This window comes from Lycium barbarum, chromosome 6 (genome assembly GCF_019175385.1).
Source record: "Lycium barbarum isolate Lr01 chromosome 6, ASM1917538v2, whole genome shotgun sequence".
Lineage (NCBI taxonomy): Eukaryota > Viridiplantae > Streptophyta > Magnoliopsida > Solanales > Solanaceae > Lycium > Lycium barbarum.
The window spans coordinates 120,060,076-120,082,906 of NC_083342.1; the positions used below are offsets into that span (position 1 = coordinate 120,060,076).

General features: G+C 33.4%; 1 protein-coding gene across 2 annotated transcripts; it reads right to left on the minus strand.

The window, feature by feature from the left end:
- Window positions 1–8,302: 8,302 nt before the first annotated feature.
- On the minus strand, window positions 8,303–16,497 carry LOC132645927 (cullin-1-like). 2 transcript variants are annotated; one of them, XM_060363185.1, is made up of 9 exons: window positions 16,340–16,497; window positions 15,443–15,602; window positions 13,563–13,662; window positions 12,572–12,730; window positions 12,399–12,446; window positions 12,117–12,320; window positions 11,917–11,994; window positions 10,511–10,597; window positions 8,303–8,797 (listed from the first exon to the last, which is right to left on the minus strand). In XM_060363185.1, the coding sequence occupies exons 2-9, from the start codon at window positions 15,571–15,573 to the stop codon at window positions 8,759–8,761; spliced, it is 846 nt and encodes a 281-aa protein (XP_060219168.1). In that variant the 5' UTR covers window positions 15,574–15,602; window positions 16,340–16,497; the 3' UTR covers window positions 8,303–8,758. The 2 variants fall into 2 exon arrangements, with proteins under 2 accessions (XP_060219168.1, XP_060219167.1); XM_060363184.1 differs by having other exon boundaries at window positions 12,545–12,730; window positions 16,340–16,496.
- Between the last annotated feature and the right edge of the window lie 6,334 nt (window positions 16,498–22,831).

The window sequence follows — 22,831 nt, forward strand, 5'->3', positions numbered from 1 at the left end:
AATTCTCTTTTCTACGATTTTGTCTATGGTCATTGCATTATCCATTACTTAATATTGTTTCATTGACATGTGACTTCATACTAAATTGTCTTTTGTTCACTTCTGTCTATTTAATAAAATGTATAACATAGATTTTCTTACTCTTGAAATAATTGTTTATTATAATCTCAAAAAAATTATTATTTATAATTTTGCATCTATTTTTATAATAATATTCTGTAGATTTATTAATTATATTATCTAAGTTAATTCAAAGTATACTTGAAACAAATGATAGGCTCAAAAGTAAGCTAAGGATGGAAATTGCACAGTAGTTCAACTTTGGAATTATATTTTCATTATTTTAAAAAAATGATTTTTTCCTAAAATTCTAGCCAAGCACCTCAATTTCTAAAATAAACATTTAAAAAAAATTAAAGAAAGATTTTTATAAGCTTGGGTTAACAGGCTAAATTACCAAGTCCTCAATCTTCTTTTCTATGGGTAGTCCATTCATATTTCTCTCAAATTTAGATTAATAGATAGATTATCACCATCATTAAACAACAATAAAAACACATACAATCAACCAAAAGATCAACTAATAGCTTGAAATTACAACAATAATTAAGTACTGCCAAATAACTAAACATGATGGATAGCAGAAAAATACATGTAACATGAAATGAATTACATTCATATAATAATTGTGACTATACCAATCTTATTTAAATATTAAATAAAAGAAAAAAAAATAGAACCTTCATGACACCATTAACCGATGACAAACAAATTCTTCAATCAGATCACACAAAAAAATTACTATATCTTTATCATTTCCCATACATTTGTAGCACTATAAAACAAAGTGAAATAAAAAAAAAATTTGAAATAAATGGAGATTCTTTTAACCAGTGTACATACATAATCTTTTTGAAAGGGAAAAAAAGGAAGAAAACATAATTTTGAAAGAAGTGGTGATTGGAGGAAGAGTGACTTTAAGGAGAAAATCTAATTTAACTTATGTGTTACTGCAAAGGTATATATAGGAGGTTAAGCCTAGAACTATCAAAAGAAACTAATCGTAGCATATTGATATTTATATCTTATTATAATATCACATAAAAACTAATTTATTCAATATGATACTAATTTTTTTTCGTTGAAGCCATTTGTTTCTCCCTTCATAAATCAATTTCTTAAACGCCTACACATAAAAATAAATTAGATATTAAAGCAATCCTATACCCTCCCTATTCTTTCTCTGATTTTCTAAAATCTCCTTGCCTGCGAAAGATGCAAAATCATACAAATAACATATAATTGAAATTATCAACTTTAAAACTCATAAAGAACCAAATATGCTCCTCCCTAAGTATGTAGAATATATTTTGAAAACAAAAAAAAATGTAAATTTAACTTACTTTGGCTTCAATATATAATAGGTTAAGCTTTGTCTTCTTCATTTGAGAACTCAATGAGAGCATCGACACAAAACAACATGTTATTATTAACAATATGAAAATCGAATTGTCAAGTTTATACGAAAGAGACAAAGAAAAAATCGTTAATAACTAAATTTTCTCAAATCAAGAAAAAAAATTAAAGCTCTTCAAAATATTTAACTACTGCAAAGGAAATACGAAATGACCATAAAAAATTCAAACATCAGTGTTTTAAGTTAAAACATTAATAACTCAAATTCCAAAAGTAAACATATAAGATGATCAAACATTTCATCTAGACCGTACCTCTTTTTCCACCAAAATCAGTGCCTGAGTCTTTAAAACAAATATCTGCACAACAGTCGAAAAAATCTGAAACAAAAGATATGAAAGGAAAATTAGCAAAGCAGAGAAAGGAAGGAGTACTACTCAACTTTGTTCATCACAACTCATTCTCAATTTATACAATTTATAATTACAAAAAAAAGGGTAAAACTCGTATTATAATTGAAACTCTAATAAATTATTTGTTCAATTTGGATTTACTTATAAATTATTCCTTTAATCAAAGGTAGTTATTTACTAACTTGATTTTCTTATATATTTAGATGATATAAAATTGATTGATTGCTAATTGATTAACTTTTTTTATATATGTTAATTGAATGCTAATTGATTAACTTTCCAACTCATTTTACACCATCTGAATATTCTCTGTCATATATAAGTATTCTTATATCATTTCAAAATTCAAACACACAAATATTGAGCAACATTATTATTATCATCATCATCATCATCAACTAACTATATTTCTCCAATCGAATACATCAAATTAGGTGACTATAAATAAGATGTCATGCATTTATTACTATTAAGTATTGCTATTGTATTGCCAAATTAGTACGTATACATTTCAATTCTGTACCTTTTTTTAATTTTTTTAAAATTAATTATTTCATGTAATATTATATCTTACCATTTAAAGGAGTATTCTTGATTATAAATTAGATCCAAGAATATCAATTAATTATATTTTTCCAATCATGTACACTAAATTAGGTGAGTTCATTTAATAATGTCAATTATTTTAATTTTTTTAATATAGATATAGATATAGATATTATTATTATTATTATTATTATTAACAACTCTACTACTATGTGTTGATAATATCGTATGAGTATATTAGGTGAGTTCATTATTATTTTCATATTATTATTAACAATTACTACTACTATGTGTTGATAATATCGTATGACTATATTACGTGAGTTTATTGTTATTATTATTATTATTATTATTATTGTTGTTGTTGTTGTTGTTGTTGTTGTTGTTGTTGTTGTTGTTGTTATTGTTGTTGTTATATTAACAACTCTACTACTATGTGTTGATAATATCGTATGAGTATATTAGGTGAGTTCATTATTATTTGCATTAATAATAACTACTACTATTATTATTATTATTAACAGCTGCTACTATTATGTGTTGATAATATCGTATGAGTATATTACGTGAGTTCATTATTATCATTAATTATTAGTAGTGGTAGATTATTAAATTAGGTAATATTTTGAATATTATTATTATTATTGGTGTTGTTGCTGTTGTTATTATTATTATATTAACAACTCTACTACTATGTGTTGATAATATCGTATGAGTATATTACGTGAGTTCATTATTATTAATAATAATTATTATTATTATTATTATTAGTAGTAGTAGTACTATTTAGATTATTAAATTAGGTAATATTTTGATTATTATTATTATTGTTGTTGTTGTTATTGTTATTTTTGTTATTATTATTATATTAACAACTCTACTACTATGTGTTGATAATATCGTATGAGTATATTAGGTGAGTTCATTATTATTATTAACAACTACTACTACTACTATTACTATGTGTTGATAATATCGTATGAGTATATTATGTGAGTTCATTATTATTATTATTATTATTACTAATTATTATTATTATTATTAGTAGTAGTAGTAGTAGATGATTATTAAATTAGGTAATACAAACTACAATTAATAACTTCTTTTATAATTAATGCAAATAGAATTTGTTGTCAAGTGACTTATTTATATTACGCCACTTAGCTTAACATTAAGCTAGACTACTCTCCTTTTATATATATATATAGATAGGGTTCATTTGGTTGCTGGTTAGAGTTATGCAGATATTAGTAATACAGGAATAGTTATGCAGGGTCGTTTGGTGTGATGGATAAGGAAAAATAGACCTAAGATAAGAATTTAGTATCACCATATCCCTTGTTTGGTTATTAATCCTCGGATAAGTTATCCTAGGATAAAAAATAGTACTGGGATAAGTTATCCTTGGCAGAGGGTGAAATAACAATCCTTGGACTAGTTATCCCAAGATAAAATAACGAAAATGGCAAAAATAGCCTGAAGTCCCTCAAATCATTTTTCTATTAAATAAGGTGGAGGATATTTTTGTAAACAAACAATTTTTTCTTTAAAATTATGCAAAAAATGTTACTTTTAATACAACAAACCAAATAATCAATAAGAAATAATATCAGGATAACAAATCTCAACATAGATAATGCTAGTATAATTAATCCCAATACAACTAATCTCATCATAACTTGTTTTCAAACCAAACGACCCCTTAGTGTATTAGTTATTTTGTGGTTTACCCTGATGAAATAATACGTAAATTCCCTCATAACTTAAACATAGTTATGCGATTGTAAATCGGTAACCGGACGTTGTACTTGGTTTACTGAATTTTATACATAACAACTAAAATGCTACCTAATATAGTACTCCGTAGTACTAGTTATGCTGATTTTAATAAATCACATCCTCACCATCGACCAAATAGCCCCTTACGTTATATGAACTCAAGTTTGCATCTAAAAATAAGGTCACATACGAAGAAATGGTTGTTATCAGTTGGAATTTAGGGTAACAAAAACAAGCGAAGATATGTTTTCGTTACACACGGTGTGAAAAGTGAATCATTAAAGAATTACATCAATCTTTATTGACTTGAGTTGGGCTCAAGAAAGAAGCTCCGATGAACTTTATTCATAGCTGCACTTTCCAAAATTTTCAATAAAACAAGTGCAAATAAATATATTCCATATTACAAATTCTTCACTAACCAGATTATTTTTGTTCTGAGATTATTATGATAATCACCCGCCTAATTACCTTTAAAAAAAATCAACAGTTAATCATTCTTACATTCTAATCATATTTTAAAGAATACAATATCTGCTCACTAGCAATATACATAAGAAGGTACATTTTTGTCCACTTTTCTAAAATGATGCTGCACATTTTATTTTTCAATCAATATACAGGTACTGGTGAAATAATTTATACAAGGTTAAAATAATCATGAAGGGTAATTATAAATTTTGGTAGATAAATTATTAGGTTTGTCATTTAGTAGCAAATCAGTAACGACTAACCATGTCTTTCTTTTGGACGTTGCCTCAATTTCTACAAGTTAGTAATGAAATTAATATACTTCATTGGGAGAAAAATTTAGTAATCAGGAAACCACAATTTAAACAATAGTTATACATGTAATATTGAGTAATCTTCTGAAGATTATTGCTTAGGAAAGAAATAGTCAGAAAAAAAAAAAGATAAAACTTTTCAAATGAGTTTTTTTGAACCTGTTGATTATGGTGAAAAACTCTAATATTTATTGTAGGAATTGTATCAGGTATCCGCTTTGGGTACCCCTATTTAAGGCACATTCAATGTTTAAAATTATTTTAAACTTCAAACCTGTTTGCTTTTGAACTTATAATTTATTTTGCGAAGAAACTAATAAATCAAAGAATTGACTCGCAGTTAGCACGAGGGGAATAGGATTATGTTTCTTATTTTTTGGTTACTTCAACATATACAAGACAAATCTTTATATTACAAGTACATAAATAATATTTCTAACTTATAAGTACAATATATATAAAGAATAAGAAAGGCCCTTATATTTATTTGTGACCTCTAAGGAGTCGTATAAGGTGAAATCTCATGTACGACTCTGTAATAGTGATGAGAAAGTGAACGTGAAAATGCGAGAAATTCTTTACGTAAGAGAGAAGATTACATGGCAAAATGACTGTTTGAGTCTTCAATAAAGAGAAAAGGAATTTGGTGAAGTGAGGGTTCTTAAAATCTTAGAAAGATGTTTGAAACATCTCGAGAGGAATTGCAAAATCTTCAGTTCACCAAATCCCACCATTTTTCTCTCTTTTTCTCTGACATTTCAAACCATTAAAAAAAAAGGAAAAATTTAATCACGTCCTATATGAATTTAATCATAAATAACTCATCTCGCATTATTTTCCTAAAAAGTTTGAAAGATCCCCTTGAAGAAGCATAAGACATGTCGGTGCTGAGAACATTATATGATGAGCTCGAGTGACGAAAGAAATTAATGTGTTCAAAGTTGAGGAAATCAAATGGAAGCCAAAGATTAACACGACTTATTCTTGGGAATCTTATACATGAGTGAAAAATATCAAGGACTATTTTAAAATTCTTTATTGAATTTTGTTGGGGTCAAGAGAAAACTCCGACGAAGTCTATCCTAGTAGCTGTACTTTTCAAAATTTTCAAAGCAATGTGCAAGTAAATAATTCATATTACAAAATTAACAGTTTAACCAATTTTTGTTTTGAGATTATGATAATCATCTGCCTATATTGCCTTTAAAAATTTTAAAGCTCAATAATTAACCATTTTAAACTCTTTGGAGAACACGATATCTGCTCTTTAACAATATAAATATCGAAGTATATTTTCGTCTACTTATTTTAACACATTTTATTTTTCCAATCAACATATTAATACCGGTAAAATAGTCTATACTAGATTGAAATAATCACGAAGGTTAATTATAGATTTTGCTATATAAAGCGGTTAGATTCCATTTAATTGTAAATCAATAAAGAGCGACCACCATCCCTTTATGCCATTATCCCAATTTCTCGAGAATTGACACAATTTTGCAATGAAATTAATATTTCTCTTTTTGGAAGAATATTTTCCTAATCAAAGAGATCACAATTTGAATATTTTAGTAATCAAGAAATAACAATTTGAATTATCGTTCTACCTACAATATTGAGTAACTTTCTAATGACGGTTGCTTATAAAAAAATTATAGTCGAACAAAAAAGATCAAACTTTTCGAATGGGCTCTTTTGAACCGAGTGATTACGGTCAACAACTCTAATACGGTATTGCATGAATTGTATCAAGTATCCGCTTTGAACACCCTTATTTAAGACATTTTCAATTATAAACTATTTACAATTTAGCTAGTGTGGCAAACGTCAAACTTAACTGCTTCCCCTTATTTTTCTTCTTTTTTACAACTTTCACACATATATTGTATCTCATTAACCTTAGGATTGACTCACCGTTAATGTGAGAAGAAGAGATTATATTTCTTGTTTTCTGTTACTTCAACATGTACAAGATGGATCAATATATTACAAGATCATAATAATAATTATAACATAAGAAAGTGAAAGTAAAGCTTGCGAGAAAAACCACAATGAAGACGACATAGTAAACAAATGAAAAGACCCTAGGTTTTGCCATTGTCTTATAATCCGATCTTCGCCACGGATTGTGCACCTTGTTGATCTATATAGTCTGATCTTTCGATTTACGGGTCTGAAGTTAGGCTTAACAGACCCCAACGTTAGACCTGTATGTCTGAAGTTTGAAAACTTCCCAACTCAAAAGGTCTGAAATTAAGAGTTTCCAAGCTTAATTTCAAGCTCAAAAGATTGATGTTTGAATTGCACATGCAATTTATCAACTACAATCATTTGAATCTGAATTTAGGTTTGACATTCTCAAACTTCACCCTTATATTTGAAGTTCCTGGAATTTTCAATTTCAGTATCGCAGGTTTGAATTTGACTATAAAGTAGCTAAATATTAAATACTTTGTGATTTTCAGCTAAATATTAAATACTTTGTGATTTTCAGCTAAATATTAAATACTTTGTGATTTTCAACTATGTATTCTTTAAACAACGTTCCTCTAGGCGGCTATTTGTGTACTTGCCCTGTACCATAGCCTAACTTGGACCTACCCAAAACGTCTGGATATAAACCCGACCTTAACAAGAGGTCAGTTGGAACCATTGAAGAGATTGTTCTGGTATAAACTTCGTCGGAGAAGGCGGCTTTGTGAAACTAAAAAAAAATTGGAGATTGGGAAAACTCGTAAGCATGGTCCAATCATGGTACTTTTGATGTGGACAGAGCTAAAAATGATGAACGATACGATAGCCAGAGCTCAAAACTTAGATCTTGCAGAATATTTCCTAAACAGAGTTTATGAATTTGGCGAAACATCTCGCAACAGCGAGCAAAAGGAAGAGTTGTGTGTGAAGGTGGCTCCAGGTAAAGGAGAGACATTGAATTCTTTACAGCTAGACGAATATTGGGAACTACATAACCAAAATAAAATAAAAAATAGGGGGAAATACAACCAATGGCAATCAATGAAAAGTAATCCAGAGATATCAAATCAAGCTGACTTTGTTGATCGTACGAATACAAAGTTAGGGAACTGAAACTAGGAGAAAAGTTTTAACTTTCAATGAAACTAGGAAAATAATTAGCGATTTCAAACTGCTATTACTCCAAGAGCCATTTCCATTTTATGGATACAAAAGCTTGTATATCTCTCTCTCCTGTGCAATTACAAGTTTACCATGCAAGTTCATATGCTGCATCCTGCACGTTAACTCACTGAATATATGTCATCCTAAGGAGAGAATGACCAAGAGACTGGGCCGAGGACAGTAAAATGGTTAGCTTTTGATGGAAAATTTTGCTCATGAAGATTGTAGGCAAATTGAAACTAAATCAAATTATATACAGGCAAAGTCTGTTATAATATCTGAGCTATTGCAGGTTTTTGGTAATTACGATTCCATTCCTCAGTCGGCAAATATGTATGAGATTTCTGCATCCGTGCAACTTAGAAGTATATTCTCCCCGTAAGAGATGTAGAACATAAACTGCAGAAATATGCAAATTGGTAAAGAATATTTACTCCTAACTTGTAAGTATGTTTGCTCTGCTAAATACCTAGACACTTTCAGATATGAGTATCGCCAAAAAAGGAATTAGGGGCCTAACTCCAAACAGCACCAAGAGAGGAGCCGCAAAAAATAGACGGTGGGAGAGATCATCAAAATCTTCACTGGTCAATAACACTGTTGGGGCTTTTTGTTAGTGTTTTTTGTTCCTTTTCCTGAGGTATCTGACACTATAATGTTGGTAAAAAATGTGGCACTTTACCCAATGCTTAAATTGGCACATCTGGACAGTAATTCCTGCAAGAAATACAAAATAAGTAACGTTATTTTTTTACTAAGTAAATTATGTAATGTTATTCTTATCAGAAATTACTTATATGTAATTACTCTTGACAGTAATTACTTGTAATATTTTTATAATTAATGCTACAGAAACGGTACTGCAGAACTACCACATATTCTCCTCCAGGGATCAAGAACCAGGAGGAAGCCGGGGCAGTGGACTTTTCTTACTCTTCAAATGTGAATTTCAGGTTAAATGAAAGACCATGCAATTAACAGTAGTTGAACATTCTGCAAGATCTTTGATATGTTTCGAGGACAGAGAGACTTCAGGCATGGTAGGATAATGTAGCAATTAATAAGCTATTAGAGTATATTTGTCCTAAAGCGCACATCTGCTATTATTCTAAAACTTCCCACGTCACAGCACCAGAACCAGGGTCATCCAGATGCTACCCTCCTATTTGCTTTAGAGAATCATGTGGGAAGATAAAAGGGGGAAGGAAAAGATCCAACACTTGAATAAATTTATCATGAAACACTTAGCAGCGTTTTTTGAAAAAAAAAGACATGCTACATCAGAAACTAATGGCCGAGGTGGAATGAGAATAGCTAATCATTCACAGAAATAAAATAGAACATAACTAATAGACAATGTGACAGAAAACATGTGAAGGTCATTGCTGAGTTGAGCCTAAAGCATTACAGATTCTACAGAGAGAGCTCACATGTAAAGTAAAATTGGTTTTGAATACTCAATCTGTCAACTCTCAAATTATGATCATATTCAATATAAATTCATTTTTTACTTAAAAAAAGAATCTAATTCATTTTTTAAACTGGATCAGGATTGATTTCAGTGTCTAATCCAATTTGCATTTAATCCTCAGTTGGCTAAATTTGAAGGTTGATCTTGACTTAGAAGGATCTTTTATGGACATTCATTAATATTGGATTAGTTACAGAATCCTCATTTAGTTACATAATATAACTACTTAATTTTACTACACGATGAACATTGGTTACTGATGCACTAAAAATTCAAGTACATATGAACATATGCTGGTTTATATACTAGCATTGACATTGATACATTTAATTATCAAGCACTTCTAACAGTATTCTGGTTTATACACTAGCTTTGATCGTAATTAAGTTTTTATAAAGGATGTCTTCAGAGAAACCCAATTGAGATGTAGTCTATACTTCGACAAAGTTGATCTCCAGAAAACTAGCTCATTTTTTTTTCCTACTTGCATTGTAGGATTAAGAAAACAGGATTGAATTTCTCCTAAATCTCACGAGTTCAGAACCACTACCTTTCAATGTTCCACTTCAAAAGAAAATTAAAAGATAGTTAGGTACAGAACAATCCATCTTAATTTTCTCAAGTGATATAGACAATAATGGTGCAAGTTGTGGTGTTTTGCATATACTGATGCCATATAAATTTGTAGGAGGTGATGTATCTACTACCCATGCATCAATCAAGTGTCTTACCAAAAGCAACAACTTTTTGAAACTAAAAAAAATACTTTTTTGAAACTCCAAAAGTAACAATTAACTTTATAATTAAAAAAAAAACTTACCCAAAAGCAAGATGGTAGGACTAATATGGATCATCTACTTTGCTGGAGATGGTACAAGATAGGTATGAAAAGCTAAATCTATTGAGACCATTTATATGTATTCTCTTTTAGCATATAGAGACTCATAAAAAGAAGCAACCTGATATCTTGTTGAGTTGAGGTTCTCAGCCTTCTGTTTTTCAATCAGCTGGCTTGTAGTTTCACCAATTAACTTCAGATGCACAACCTGAAAAGAATTTTCAGTCGAGAATCACTAACTGGTCCAAGGACATTCTTTTTTATTAAGTAAGTAGTTTCATTGATGGCATCAATTAGATGCAATGAGTTGTTCACTAGCATATTTTATCAAACAAAAAAGATTAGGTGACAGAAAAAATTACAGTGACCATTCTCTGAAAAGGTAACATTCTTCAGGAGGATAGTACAATTTATTGGTTTCTAAATCAACTGAAGCTCATGTGTATGAGAAGCACTTGAAGATGTTATTTCAAGTACTATAGTTATACAGTGTCTCGCATCCAGTCACAAAACTGATAAACTCCAGTGCAGCTGCACTCACTTATTACTAACATAGAGAGGAAAGGAACAACCGTTCTACCACCAGGCGATATTAGGGCAAAAAGTATCGCTAAAAGGTATGATATTCTAGAGAGAGAACTACACTTGATTAAAAGTTTGTTGGCACAATGTTGTGGCTTCATGTAAGCACACGAAACTCAAGAAGAATGGTCTATCCTCGTGGTTCTCCTACGTAGAGCAGTTAATACAAAATAAGTCAGCAAAGGGTTGTCTGGGAGGTCTCTGACTTGAGCATTTAACTAGTCATCAATGCTAAAGCCAGTCTCAACAATCATTTGACAATCAGCTTAATCTAAGTGATGAAATATCCCTAGCCATGTATCTTTTGGTGTTTACTGACAGAGAGGAACAGGAGATGTTTTGATTGCGTCTCAACTCTAAATTACTCCTTGAAGGCTAGATGTCTTACAAACCTATTCAGTTGATCAAAATTGACCCTGTAAATAGCTTAGACCAATTTTGCTAGCTCCCTAGTTTTAACTTAATTTACTTATCTGGAGCTAGCTCAATCTCTTTTTGTAATCTCAATGGTGCACTCTTGCACTTTTTGCATCTACTCGATGCCAATTTAATGAATCTGCTTACTTCATGAAGATAAAAAAAATATCCCTAGCCATGTAACATCTTCACAATCACAATGCTCAATTGATCATGTGTGACATGAGACTAACCTAAACCACATGAAACCGGACCCTTAGCTTCTCAGAAAGGAAAAAAATTAATAAAAACATAAATCACGTGAAAACACGGATTACGAACTTCATACATGTATGATATCGAACAAGGAGGATGGAACCTTTATACCCTCAAAATAAAGACTTCGATCATATTTCTCTCCGTTATGATAAGAGCAGACGAGTTTAGTGAAACATCCACAATATTTGAAGTCTTTCGCTCATATCATCAAATAACATCTTAAGAACTTGATCACAAACTGTAAGAAAGTAAAGGAATAAACAGCAGTACCTGAAGTAGTTTCTCTACCGATGAAGGATACAGGAACTGACTCAACTTCACTTTTTCATCAATCAAACACTGTTCAACCTAACAATAGCACCTTCAATTAGAACGATAGTAGAGAAGAATGGTTTATCAGATATAAGAAATCATATGAAAGAAACAAATTCATTCAGCACACTGCTATTTTTAAGACGAGCGTAGAAAACCTTCAATATATAATCTGTCGAAGAATAGCTAAGGAGCCACTCAGAGGCAACTCGAGAGTAGCAATTGGATGTATCTGTAAGCAATTTCTCCTCAAACATGTCATAGTACGTTCCTTTTTTTGGCCCACCATTTTCCAAAAAGAAGGTAGAGAGGCCCTGTAGTAGGCTCCTGTCAATTGGTTCCTCCCTGCGGTCTTGACTTATCTACATGTGGCATACTGTAAATCACTAGCTGTCCACAGTTGGAATCAACAACAAACTTGACATTCTACTTAAAAGTACCAGTAAAAGTGCAGCATCAAAAAGTTTTGGAAGGAGATCACAGCAAACCTGAAATGGACAAATGAAAATTAGTACATTACGAAGTTTTTGCGCCTAAAAGAATTAAATGAGTGATGATTTCCTGTAGAATATACAGGGACATTTACCCTATTCTGGAAACAAGAAAGAGCAACCTCTTTAAGCGGTGCAGAGCTTTTCTGCTCGGTGCATTTTTTATCAAGATAATGAAAAAACCCTCCAAGACACTTCACCATTGCTTTGTAATTTGTCCAGACACGTAATAATTCAGCTAACAGAGAGGTGCCACTCTTATCTTTCAGAAAAGGCAGAACCTAGAAGCAAAGGGAAAAGTGATATTCAACACAGGATATTAGCCAAGACAAGGAGAAGAAGTTGCTAATAATAGATAAACCCACATTCATTGCATTGCTTTACTGCCAATGCAGCTGAAAACTACTAAAACTGGATAGATGTTTTAGTCTGCAATCCATGGCCAAAGTTCAAGAGAAAAGGACCAACATTTTTCCTTTAGCTAAAATAACCTCTGATCCAGAACTCATCATTGAGAATATATATTCTCCAAATATTTTGGCACTTCATTACAACATGAAGAAAATGTTGTATAGGTCAAAGTATATAGAGATATGTAATATGCTCAATGAGCACCTAGATCACTTACTAAATTTACCCAACCACCGAGTACACTCTTAAACTTAGGCTTGTGCTGATCAAATGGAACAGTGTGCTTTGAACAGCTGGAGCTCTGATATTAATTCTCTTATTCCTTTTTCTGTGAAAAAAGTTTTCCTTTGCCAAGTCATCTTTGTTACTGCAGAATCTTGGTTGCATTTAATTACAATATTACAAAGAAAATTCAATTTTGTGAAGCATTTCATATCCAAATTAACCAGCAAAGAGAAATAAATTGTACAACATCTGCATTCTACCTTTTCAAAATATAAGAGTGACACGTTGTACGCTGATGACCAAATGAAAGATAACAAGGTTACAAGTTTACATTGAACTAGAAAACTTTAGCAGACAATAATTTTTACATTGAATTAAAAAACTTTAGCAGATATAGTCATAGTTAAGAATTAAGATTACACTAAAGTGATAATTTTAGAGAAAATATGATCCCACTGAGTGTCCATAAATTCTCACCTTGAAGTATATACTCTCATCCAAGGCAGCATGATACCTTTGAAGAAGTTCTGTTGACGAATCATATGGGGGAGGTCGAATAGACAAGAGATAAACACAGCTGTCAAGAGTTAAAGATGCAAACTGCGAGAGGAAATAATAACACACCAGAGTTTCTGGGACTATATTGCTTCTTAAGAATTAAACAAACAGGACAAGTAGACTTTACTAAAAAAACAAACAGGACAAGTAGAAAGGCAGAAATAATAAAAAGATAAACCTCCTTCGCTGTAGTTCTTTCTTAGTGATTCACAATCCTCCTTTTTCTTTTTATTAGGGGGTGTGTTTGTGTTTGTGTTGTGGTGTGGGGGGGGGGGGGGGGGGGGTAAGAGAGCAAAATCAAAACCAACATTCACTTCTGAAGTTATGCTAAGTTGCTAACACATCACTTGGAAAAAAGATTATGTTAGCTAATATGCTGGTAGGAGCCAAGCTGATATTAACATACAAACAAGTTGGATAAATGTACATGCATTAACTTCTCTTGCATCTTTGTTTTCAGACAATAAAATTAAAATGGTAATCAGACAATAAAACAACAAATCATTTTGATTAAACCTGTCTGCATAATTGCATATTACTTGAACAAGCAGCCATCATTGTTGTTGTACTCATAATTTCCAACACATTTTGATTCAAGCAGGTTCAGCTCATTATAAAACAAATTAGAATACCAATAAGGAAAATACAAATAGAAAGGATTCTAACAAACCAACAGTACTACTACTACTCAGTCCCAAACAAGTTGGGGTCAACTATATGAATCCTCGTAATCATGTTACTCCATTTAAAAGGGAATCACAATAACAATAAAAGCAAAACCAAATAGATCCTACAATGTCTACCCATGATACACATCCAAATTGATTGCCATAAATAGAGAGAAAATTTATCCTTGGTAGCAGGGGCGGAGCTACCTGGTCCCGAGGGGTGTCAAGCGACACCCCTTCGCCGGAAAATTACGTTGTATAGGTATGTGAAATTCTGATTTTATACATATATGTATTACTATTGACACCTCTTGTAATAAGTTGAGGGCTTAGCCGAGTGGTTGAGGGGTGTCAAAGGTTCAGGCTAACAAGGTTGCGTGTTCGATCCCGGTTGGCGACATGGTTATTTTTTTGACTTCAGTCATTGGCCTTTTATAAAAAAAAAATAAAAAATTTGACACCCCTTAATAAAATTCCTGGCTCCGCCACTGCTTGGTAGTTCCAAAATCCCAGCAAGGTTCATCAAGCTAAAACAAAGAAACGAAAGATTTGAACCATCATTAGCTGATTAAAGTATCAGTTTCTGGGAACTGAAAAATAATCTTTTGGCAATTGAGCTACTGGAGAAATAACGCTGCATTTGGTTGGAGTAAGAAGATGAGAGGCTGGCGGAGTAAAAACTTAAGGCTCATTTTTTTTTTTTTTGGTAAGGGAGTAAAAGAGAGAGTCCCCGATCCATCCAAAATCGGACACCAAAGAAAAATTACATCACTTTTAACTTCCTTCACTGTACCAAACAGCTAAAAGTAATTTACCAATAAGTCATCCATTTTGTCTCTCCTTACATCTCCCCTCAAAACAGCCCCAAGGCTTTGGCTTAGCGGTAGAACATAGCTTGTGATGTGTGGGCTAGGCACGTCAGAGATTCAAACCCCTGCCACATACAAAAGCTTGGTATTTAAGTGGAGGAAGGTAGAGGGGGTAGGCCCATTATTATCCGTCGAGTTTCGGACCATCTACCACTGGCCTCGGGGATTTCTCGGTTATCAAAACAACAATCTCCCCTCAAAACATAGTGTAATACTAATAGCAATAAGAATAAGGCAAACCATAACAAAAATTCAAGGATACTCATAATATCTCATATATTCTTCCGATGTGAAGAGCGTACAGGCAGGGTAACCATCCAAAATCAACTTCACTTTCATAATGCCCTCCTCTAGCGTCTTCATGCACTCCTCCAGCTTCCTCACGTTACTCATTCTCTCAATTCTTCAACCTATTCGGATTTCTACAAAACCAACAAAACAATCCCAACAACAACAATAACATACTCAGTGTAATCCCACAAAGTGGGGTCTGGGTAGGATAGAATATACGCAGACCTTACCCCTACCTTTATGGGGTAGAGAGGCACACACAGGGTACAAAACAACCCCAACAACAAATAACAACAACAACAACATATCCAGTGTAATCCCACAGGTCTCACCTGGGGAAGGTAGGATGTACGCAAACCTTACCCCTACCTTTATGGGGTAGAGAAGCACGCACAAGTTACAAAATCAACAAAACAATCCCAACAAATAAGCAAATATGCAAGAACAACAACAACAACAACATACGCAGTGTAATCCCACAAGTGGGGTCTAGGTTGTTTCCGATAGACCCTCGGCTCGAAAGAGAACCCCAACAATAAATAAACATGCAAACCTTAAAAAGTACAAAAGAGCAAGCACAGAGTACAACAACTCACATCACCATACACATACATTCCAAATACTTTTATTCTCTAGTATTTCCAAATTCTATTTTCTATACAAGCCCATATATATATATACACACACAACTGCAAACCCTTATTTTTATACTTCTTTTTTGTACGAGCACCATTGTATACATGTACATTTTAGTTTTTTTAATAAAAAAAAGGATCAAGAAGAACACAATGAACGATAAATCAGTGAAAATTTCTAAAAAATAAAAACAAATAAAACAGAGAGGAAATTTGCAGAATAACAGTCTTACCAGTTAGGGTTTATTGAAGAAAATGGAAGGGAAATTTAGTAGTTTGCTGTTAACGTCTGTTTGTATATGTGATGAATGAATGCATGAAAACTGGGGAAAAAAGTTAAATAAGTAAAGTTAGAAAGTTGCCTCAAAAGCTGTTTTGCCAGGTGTACTTTGAACGCTGTCGTTTTGGTTAGTTTTACTCTTTGGCTTTATTCATGATTATGGATTTTTGTCGGGATATTCGGTGCATGCTTAAAATGTGGAGTACTTAGATTATTACTATGATTTTGTTACACCTTAAATGAAGCAAGAATTATTCAATTACAGTAGCATATAGTATCATGTTACCTCTACTTTATTGTATTGTGTAATTGTGATTATGATTGTTATCTGCATACATTATACGTGGAGCATTTCCACTAGGTAGTACTCCATGATTTATTAATGTAATGTACCAACATGTATGTTAAGTGGGACTACGTGTGTGAAAGAGTAAAGAAAGTTGAAAGAAAAAATGAAGAACCCTGAGTAAATGAAAATCGAAACCCAAAAAAATTTATTTATAGATTCAATGAAATGAACATGGTCACTTTGGTGCTTTTTAGATGAAATTTGCTCATCCAAACCATGTGCAACACTAAGTAACGTTTCGCCATAGATTTCAAAATTTGTTCACTTTATATTTGAGATTTATGGAGTTGATTTTGGAATTGAAATTGTATTTGGTTAAATTTTTTGCAAACAATATTTGAAATAATGTTCATGCTTGAATTTACTTAAACTTCAAAGTGAGTTAGAAAACAGGTAAATACAACTTCAAGTTGAATGTCAAATAATGTTCATGCTTGAATGTATCTAAACTTCAAAGTGAATTGGAAAACAGGCAAATACAATTTCAAATTAAATGTCCAAATTTATTCCAGGAAAAAGTGAATATTTTTTATGTCCAAATTTAAGATCGTAAATAGCTGCAAGTGAGTTTATTCTTTTCATTAGTTTTAACCCTCCCGCCTTCCTTTCTTTGCTGTGAAGTGGACGCGAATTCAAACTACACTAATTTCAGTTCAACTGCGCTATTTAAATCACTTTGAAATAATTCTTCTTTCTTTACGTACTTTGCCCCCCATTGGAATTTGAGTCCGGAATCAGAATGCCCCTAAAAAAACCATTTTGAAGCAAACTACCCTAACAACAACAAAAAAAGTTACAAAACTACCTTTAGCTGCGCTAAAGCACTTAACCGTAACAGACTCGTTAAGTGCTTTAGCGCAGTATTTTACTGCGCTATAGCAATTTTTCTCTCACCTATAGCGCAGTTAAATACTGCGCTATAGGACTCCACATTAAACCCATCGGGTTCCACCACTGGTCCCTCTAGTGGCCAAAAAAAAATTGAAAACGCCATTGAAGGCGAAACCGAGGTGCTCCCCACATCCAAAAACGTCATTTTCTATTAAATTTCGTCCGGAAAGTTTAGATTCTCGGTATATTCAAGTCAAGGAGCAAGATTCTAAGTTCGAATTTTGGGAAAAAGCGACGTACAACTCGATTAAAATAACTCTACAAAAAATCTTCGATTAAGGTTTTCTACTATGAACTTTTGTTATTATTTTGTTATATACATTATATTCTAAGCATGCTTAACATTTAATCCTTGCTATTTTCCAAAAAAAAAAAAACATTTTTTTTTTGTTATTGTTCGGACTGGCAGTGGCTTTTGCCACTGTTCCATTTTTTTTGTTGTTTGTTTGTTTAATTCATTATTTGTTAAATGTTTATGAATTGTTAATTTGTTAAATGTTTATGAATTGTTAATTTGTTATAGTTTATGAGTTGTTAATTTGTTAATTATTTATGAATTGTTAATGAATTATTATTTTGTTAATTGATTATTTTTTAAATATTGATTATGAATTTATTAGTTGTTAAATATTGTTTATGAATTGAAAGAAGTTGATTGGTAATGAATTATTATTTTGTTAACACTTTGTTTGGATGATTGTTATGTATTGTTTCATAATGTATCGTATTGTGTTGTATTGTATAGGACCAAATCAGTGGTTACATAAAATAGGACCTTTCGTCGTTACTTAACAATAAAATTAAAGTAACAATCAAAGCAAACATTGTATTTAAACTAACAACATAATATAATACAATAGGTAATAACCATCCAAACAAGCTGTAAATGATTATGAATTGTTAATCTATATTATTTTAAAAGTGTGAATATATATGTTAAATAAAAAAATATTATCTAAAAAAGAATAGTTAAAGTTCTTCTTTTCATAAATACATAAGTTAACGAAAAAATGTAAAGTTTGTAGGAAAATATGTGGTCGACGAATATACTCTTTTAGTCTAATTTTATCGTAGTTGTGTTGGCTATTTGGTCAACTAAAAATATATCACATATTTAAAATAGAGTTCTAAACAAATATTACTGCTGAATTTCAATTCCCGAACTAATTAACTTAAAAGTCTTTGCCATCACAAATTCAAAAGTAATTAACTTAAAAGTCTTTGCCATCACATATGTGTCCTTACTATCACATATTAAATTTACTGCATATCCCATGTGAATTATTCACAAGATATAATACTACATAATTCACATATTCCCTACAAATTATTAATTAGTTAATATAATTTATCTTTCATTTCAAGAATAATGACTAATTTAGTTTGTAGAGACTAAACTCTTTCATGGATCCGAATGTTCCCCCTGGTCCCGATGTTCCCCCGGGGCCCGATGATCACCCGGGGCCCGCTACTCACTCGGGGCCCGCTGATAGATCAGTATTGTCTTTGAAAGGCAATCATAGGTCAAAGTTATTATGGGCCAGTACTATAGGGATATCTACTAGGTTCCATCCCCGCAGGCTGCAGAGAGCGTGGACTCTTTTACGCGAGCACCCCCCACACCCTCGCGTCTTGGATATATTGTTTCGAGGCGGCATCTACCGTTGCGTGTCTGTTGGTCGGGTATAGCACGATTGGGCGCTCATCACGGCCATGGTTGAGCGGTGGAGGCCAGAGACACATACCTTCCATCTTCGCACTGGTGAGGCCACAATTACACTTCAGGATGTGGAGGTCCTCTTTGGATTGCGGGTAGATGGAGAGCCACTATACACTCGGTACGAGCCTCCTCCTGGTCAGACGTGGGCGACAGAGTTGACTAGGCTCACCTACTTCGTGCCTGATGCCGAGGGCCAGATTTTGGGATAGAGTCGGGCTAAGATTAGTGCGCTCTGCACTTATTTGGAGGGTCTGCATCTGGTTGTGGACGGCACCCCGCAGGACGATGTTGATCGTCATGCCCGTTTGTACCTACTTATTATATTCGAGGGCATCTTGTTTCCGAACTCATCGGGTGCCTTTGTCAGTTTACGTTATTTGGTTTTCTTGGAGCATCTGGACCGCTTGGGAGACTACAGCTGGGGCGATGCTGTTTTGGCGTATTTTTACAGATGCCTGTGCCGAGCGTCTATTGGTGTTGTCAGAGATGTGTGTGGATTTTTTTATCTTCTCCAGGTAATATTTTAAGTGTGCCTTCCTTTAATGTAGACAAACCTCTTTAAACGACGACTTAAAAATCGTATTTTCTAATATCGCTTACAGTTATGGGCGTGGGAGAGGATGTTGCTTTTTCAGCCCGTACCTAGGCATCACCTCAAGATTGACATGTCTTATGCGAGGAGGTGGATAGCGGGTTTTGACCGGGATGTGGATACACACCACAGTATTCTTCCATTCTGGGACCAGCTTGATCACATAACGGACAATGCGGTAAAACTATTTAACTTTACATTATTAATTTAATTAAACGTCTTTTCTACTTGGTGATCACTGATTTGTATTTATATGTTATGCAGCTATTTATATGGACGCCGTACGCTGTTATATTAGATGGTTTGCCGGCCTTTTGCAGGGCAGGTCAGGGGGTTTGGAGGTCGCGGTGTCCATTGATACACCTGAACATCGTAGAGGACCACATGCCCGAGCGTGTCTTACGACAGTTTGGGCATACACAAAGTATACCCTCTGACATCTGTCATGAGCTCTGACATTACCAGCGGGACGATCGGGCTGCCGTTGATGATGATTTTCTGGCGCAGGGAGGAGCATGTTCCTGAGGCTGAGTATCAGGCAGCGCCAGGAAGAGGACTGGGTGCTCCCAGAGGAGGAGGTCGTGCTGGCAGAGGACGTCGTGCTGCCGGAGGACGCCGTGTGCGTAGAGGATGCGGTGCTGCTGTTAGAGGACCTGGTGGTGGAGAACACCATTTGGTAGATGAGGCCGATCCCATTCCAGAGGGCGTTCACGGTCTAATCCATCCATAGCCGTTCCAGGCCGGTGGCAGCTCACCTACGTTTACGCTGACGCTCTTACTTGTTGAGATACTTGGGTCTTCATCACAGCCGAGCCAAAATGCATACATGGAGGAGTGTGATAACGTTGATTGGGCGGCGTTACGCGCTTCATTAGCTGATGAGTGGCCTGTGAGGAATTTAGAGGGAGCCAGGATTCTGGACTTCGATGAGTTTTTTATCCCGGTTAGTATTTAAAATACTTATTTGTTCTTATATGTTACTCATTATTTAATAATATTTTATATTTTAGGATTCGGCGCCAGCGGATCCACCAGAGCCACCCACTCAGGCGTTTTCTCATGGGTCTGCCGAGCCAGCGGTGTCTTCTCATGTGACTGTCGAGCCACAGGTAAGCTTTTTATTAAAATTTGTTTTATTCAATATAAGGTCAATATTTAATATACATATTTTATTATTTAAAGTACTTATTTTAAATATGTATGTTACTTATTATTTCGTTTTTTTTTTTTTTCATAATTTAGGATTCGGCGCCAGTGGATCCACAGGAGTGACCAATTCAGGAGCATTCTCATAAGCTTGCCGAGACAGAAGTGTCTTCTCGTGAGACTACCGAGGCGCATGCAAGTTTTTTACTTAAAATTAATTTTATTCAATATAAGGTAAATATTTATTTAATTTTTATAACTTTTACTTGGACTTCGAACAGGATCTCGTCCAGGGGACTACCTCATATTCACCACCAGACCCATCTCAGGAGCCTATTCAGGCGCTCGTTGACACACAGGTTTGATTAAATAAATAACGTTAATGTATTCAATATAAATAAGAAATGGTACTAATTATTATATATTTTTTAGGTTCATCCTTCGGCGCCCACGGTGGCAACTCCTGACGAGGAAGAGTTCGAGTTTCTAGACCCAGGTCATCATGAGGTTCTGCGCGTGCAAGCGAGATCGGATCTCAAGAAGAAGCACATTCTAGTCAAGGGCGCACGGGCCAGGAGAAAAGGAGATGATCATGACTTGGAGCGCCCGGTTATTAAGAGGAAAAAGGGCGATGGAGACGATGGCGAGGGCGGTGGGGATGGTATGAGCCTTAGGTCTAGGGATAGTCTCCGGCATACTACATGTGGGACCCATCCTCGATAGTGTATATACATTAGTGTTGTACAATTTATCGTAAATATTATATATTTTTTACATATTTATAAATATTATCTTAGTCTTTATTATTGTTTATAGTTTCACATCCTAAATTGATAATAAAAAAAAAGTGACACATTCGAAATAAAGTTAAGCATTAATTTAAAAATAAGACGAAACCCTAAAAGATAAATAACGTAAAGCTAATGACTACAAGTCTTCAAACAAAAAAGGACTTCGAGCACTTTTCAACCACTAAAACGAAATAAGTAGGGTTCTATTTATTGAAGTTCTGGAATCTCAAAGCATGATTAATTTACGGCTAAACTACGTAAAAAGGAGTGAAAATGTAATAAGAGGCTGTTTTTGGAAAATGGTGGAGTCCTATAGCGCAGTATTTTACTGCGCTATAGGTGAGAGAAAAATTGCTGTAACGCAGTAAAATACTGCGCTAAAGATAGTTTTGTAACCATTTTTTTTGTTAGGGTATTTTGGTTCAAAATGATTTTTTTTTAGGCATTTTGGTTCCGGACCCTTGGAATTTCATCCAGAAACATCTGGCTTATCGAGTGAGGCCCACACAACGTCTAGATCAATATAGTTTTTGAGCGATAGGTCGAGGCAATAAAAGAACAAAGAATGAGACGTAATGATAAATGAATATAACTTACAAAACTCATATGCTGTGCCTTGATATATTGTGACAAGTGTAACTTAGGAAAGCAGAAATGAAGAGATTGAGACATAAATCAATGACTCACTAAAGTCCCATCAAATGTAAGTAGGTGCCTACTAGTGCAAGACAAGGATGATGTTTCATTATTTTATTCTCTTAAAGTGCATAATCACTATCCATTTCTAATGTCTGCCCTTTGAATAACACAATGTGAATAGATTGAGTAATAAGCAGTTTCCTCTAGCCAATGAACTTATCGAGTCCAGTTGTAGATCAATGTTTCTCTGACTAGTTAACTCGGTAATGACGGTAAAATGGCACCATTATTTCCTATTAATTGACAAAGTGAACATA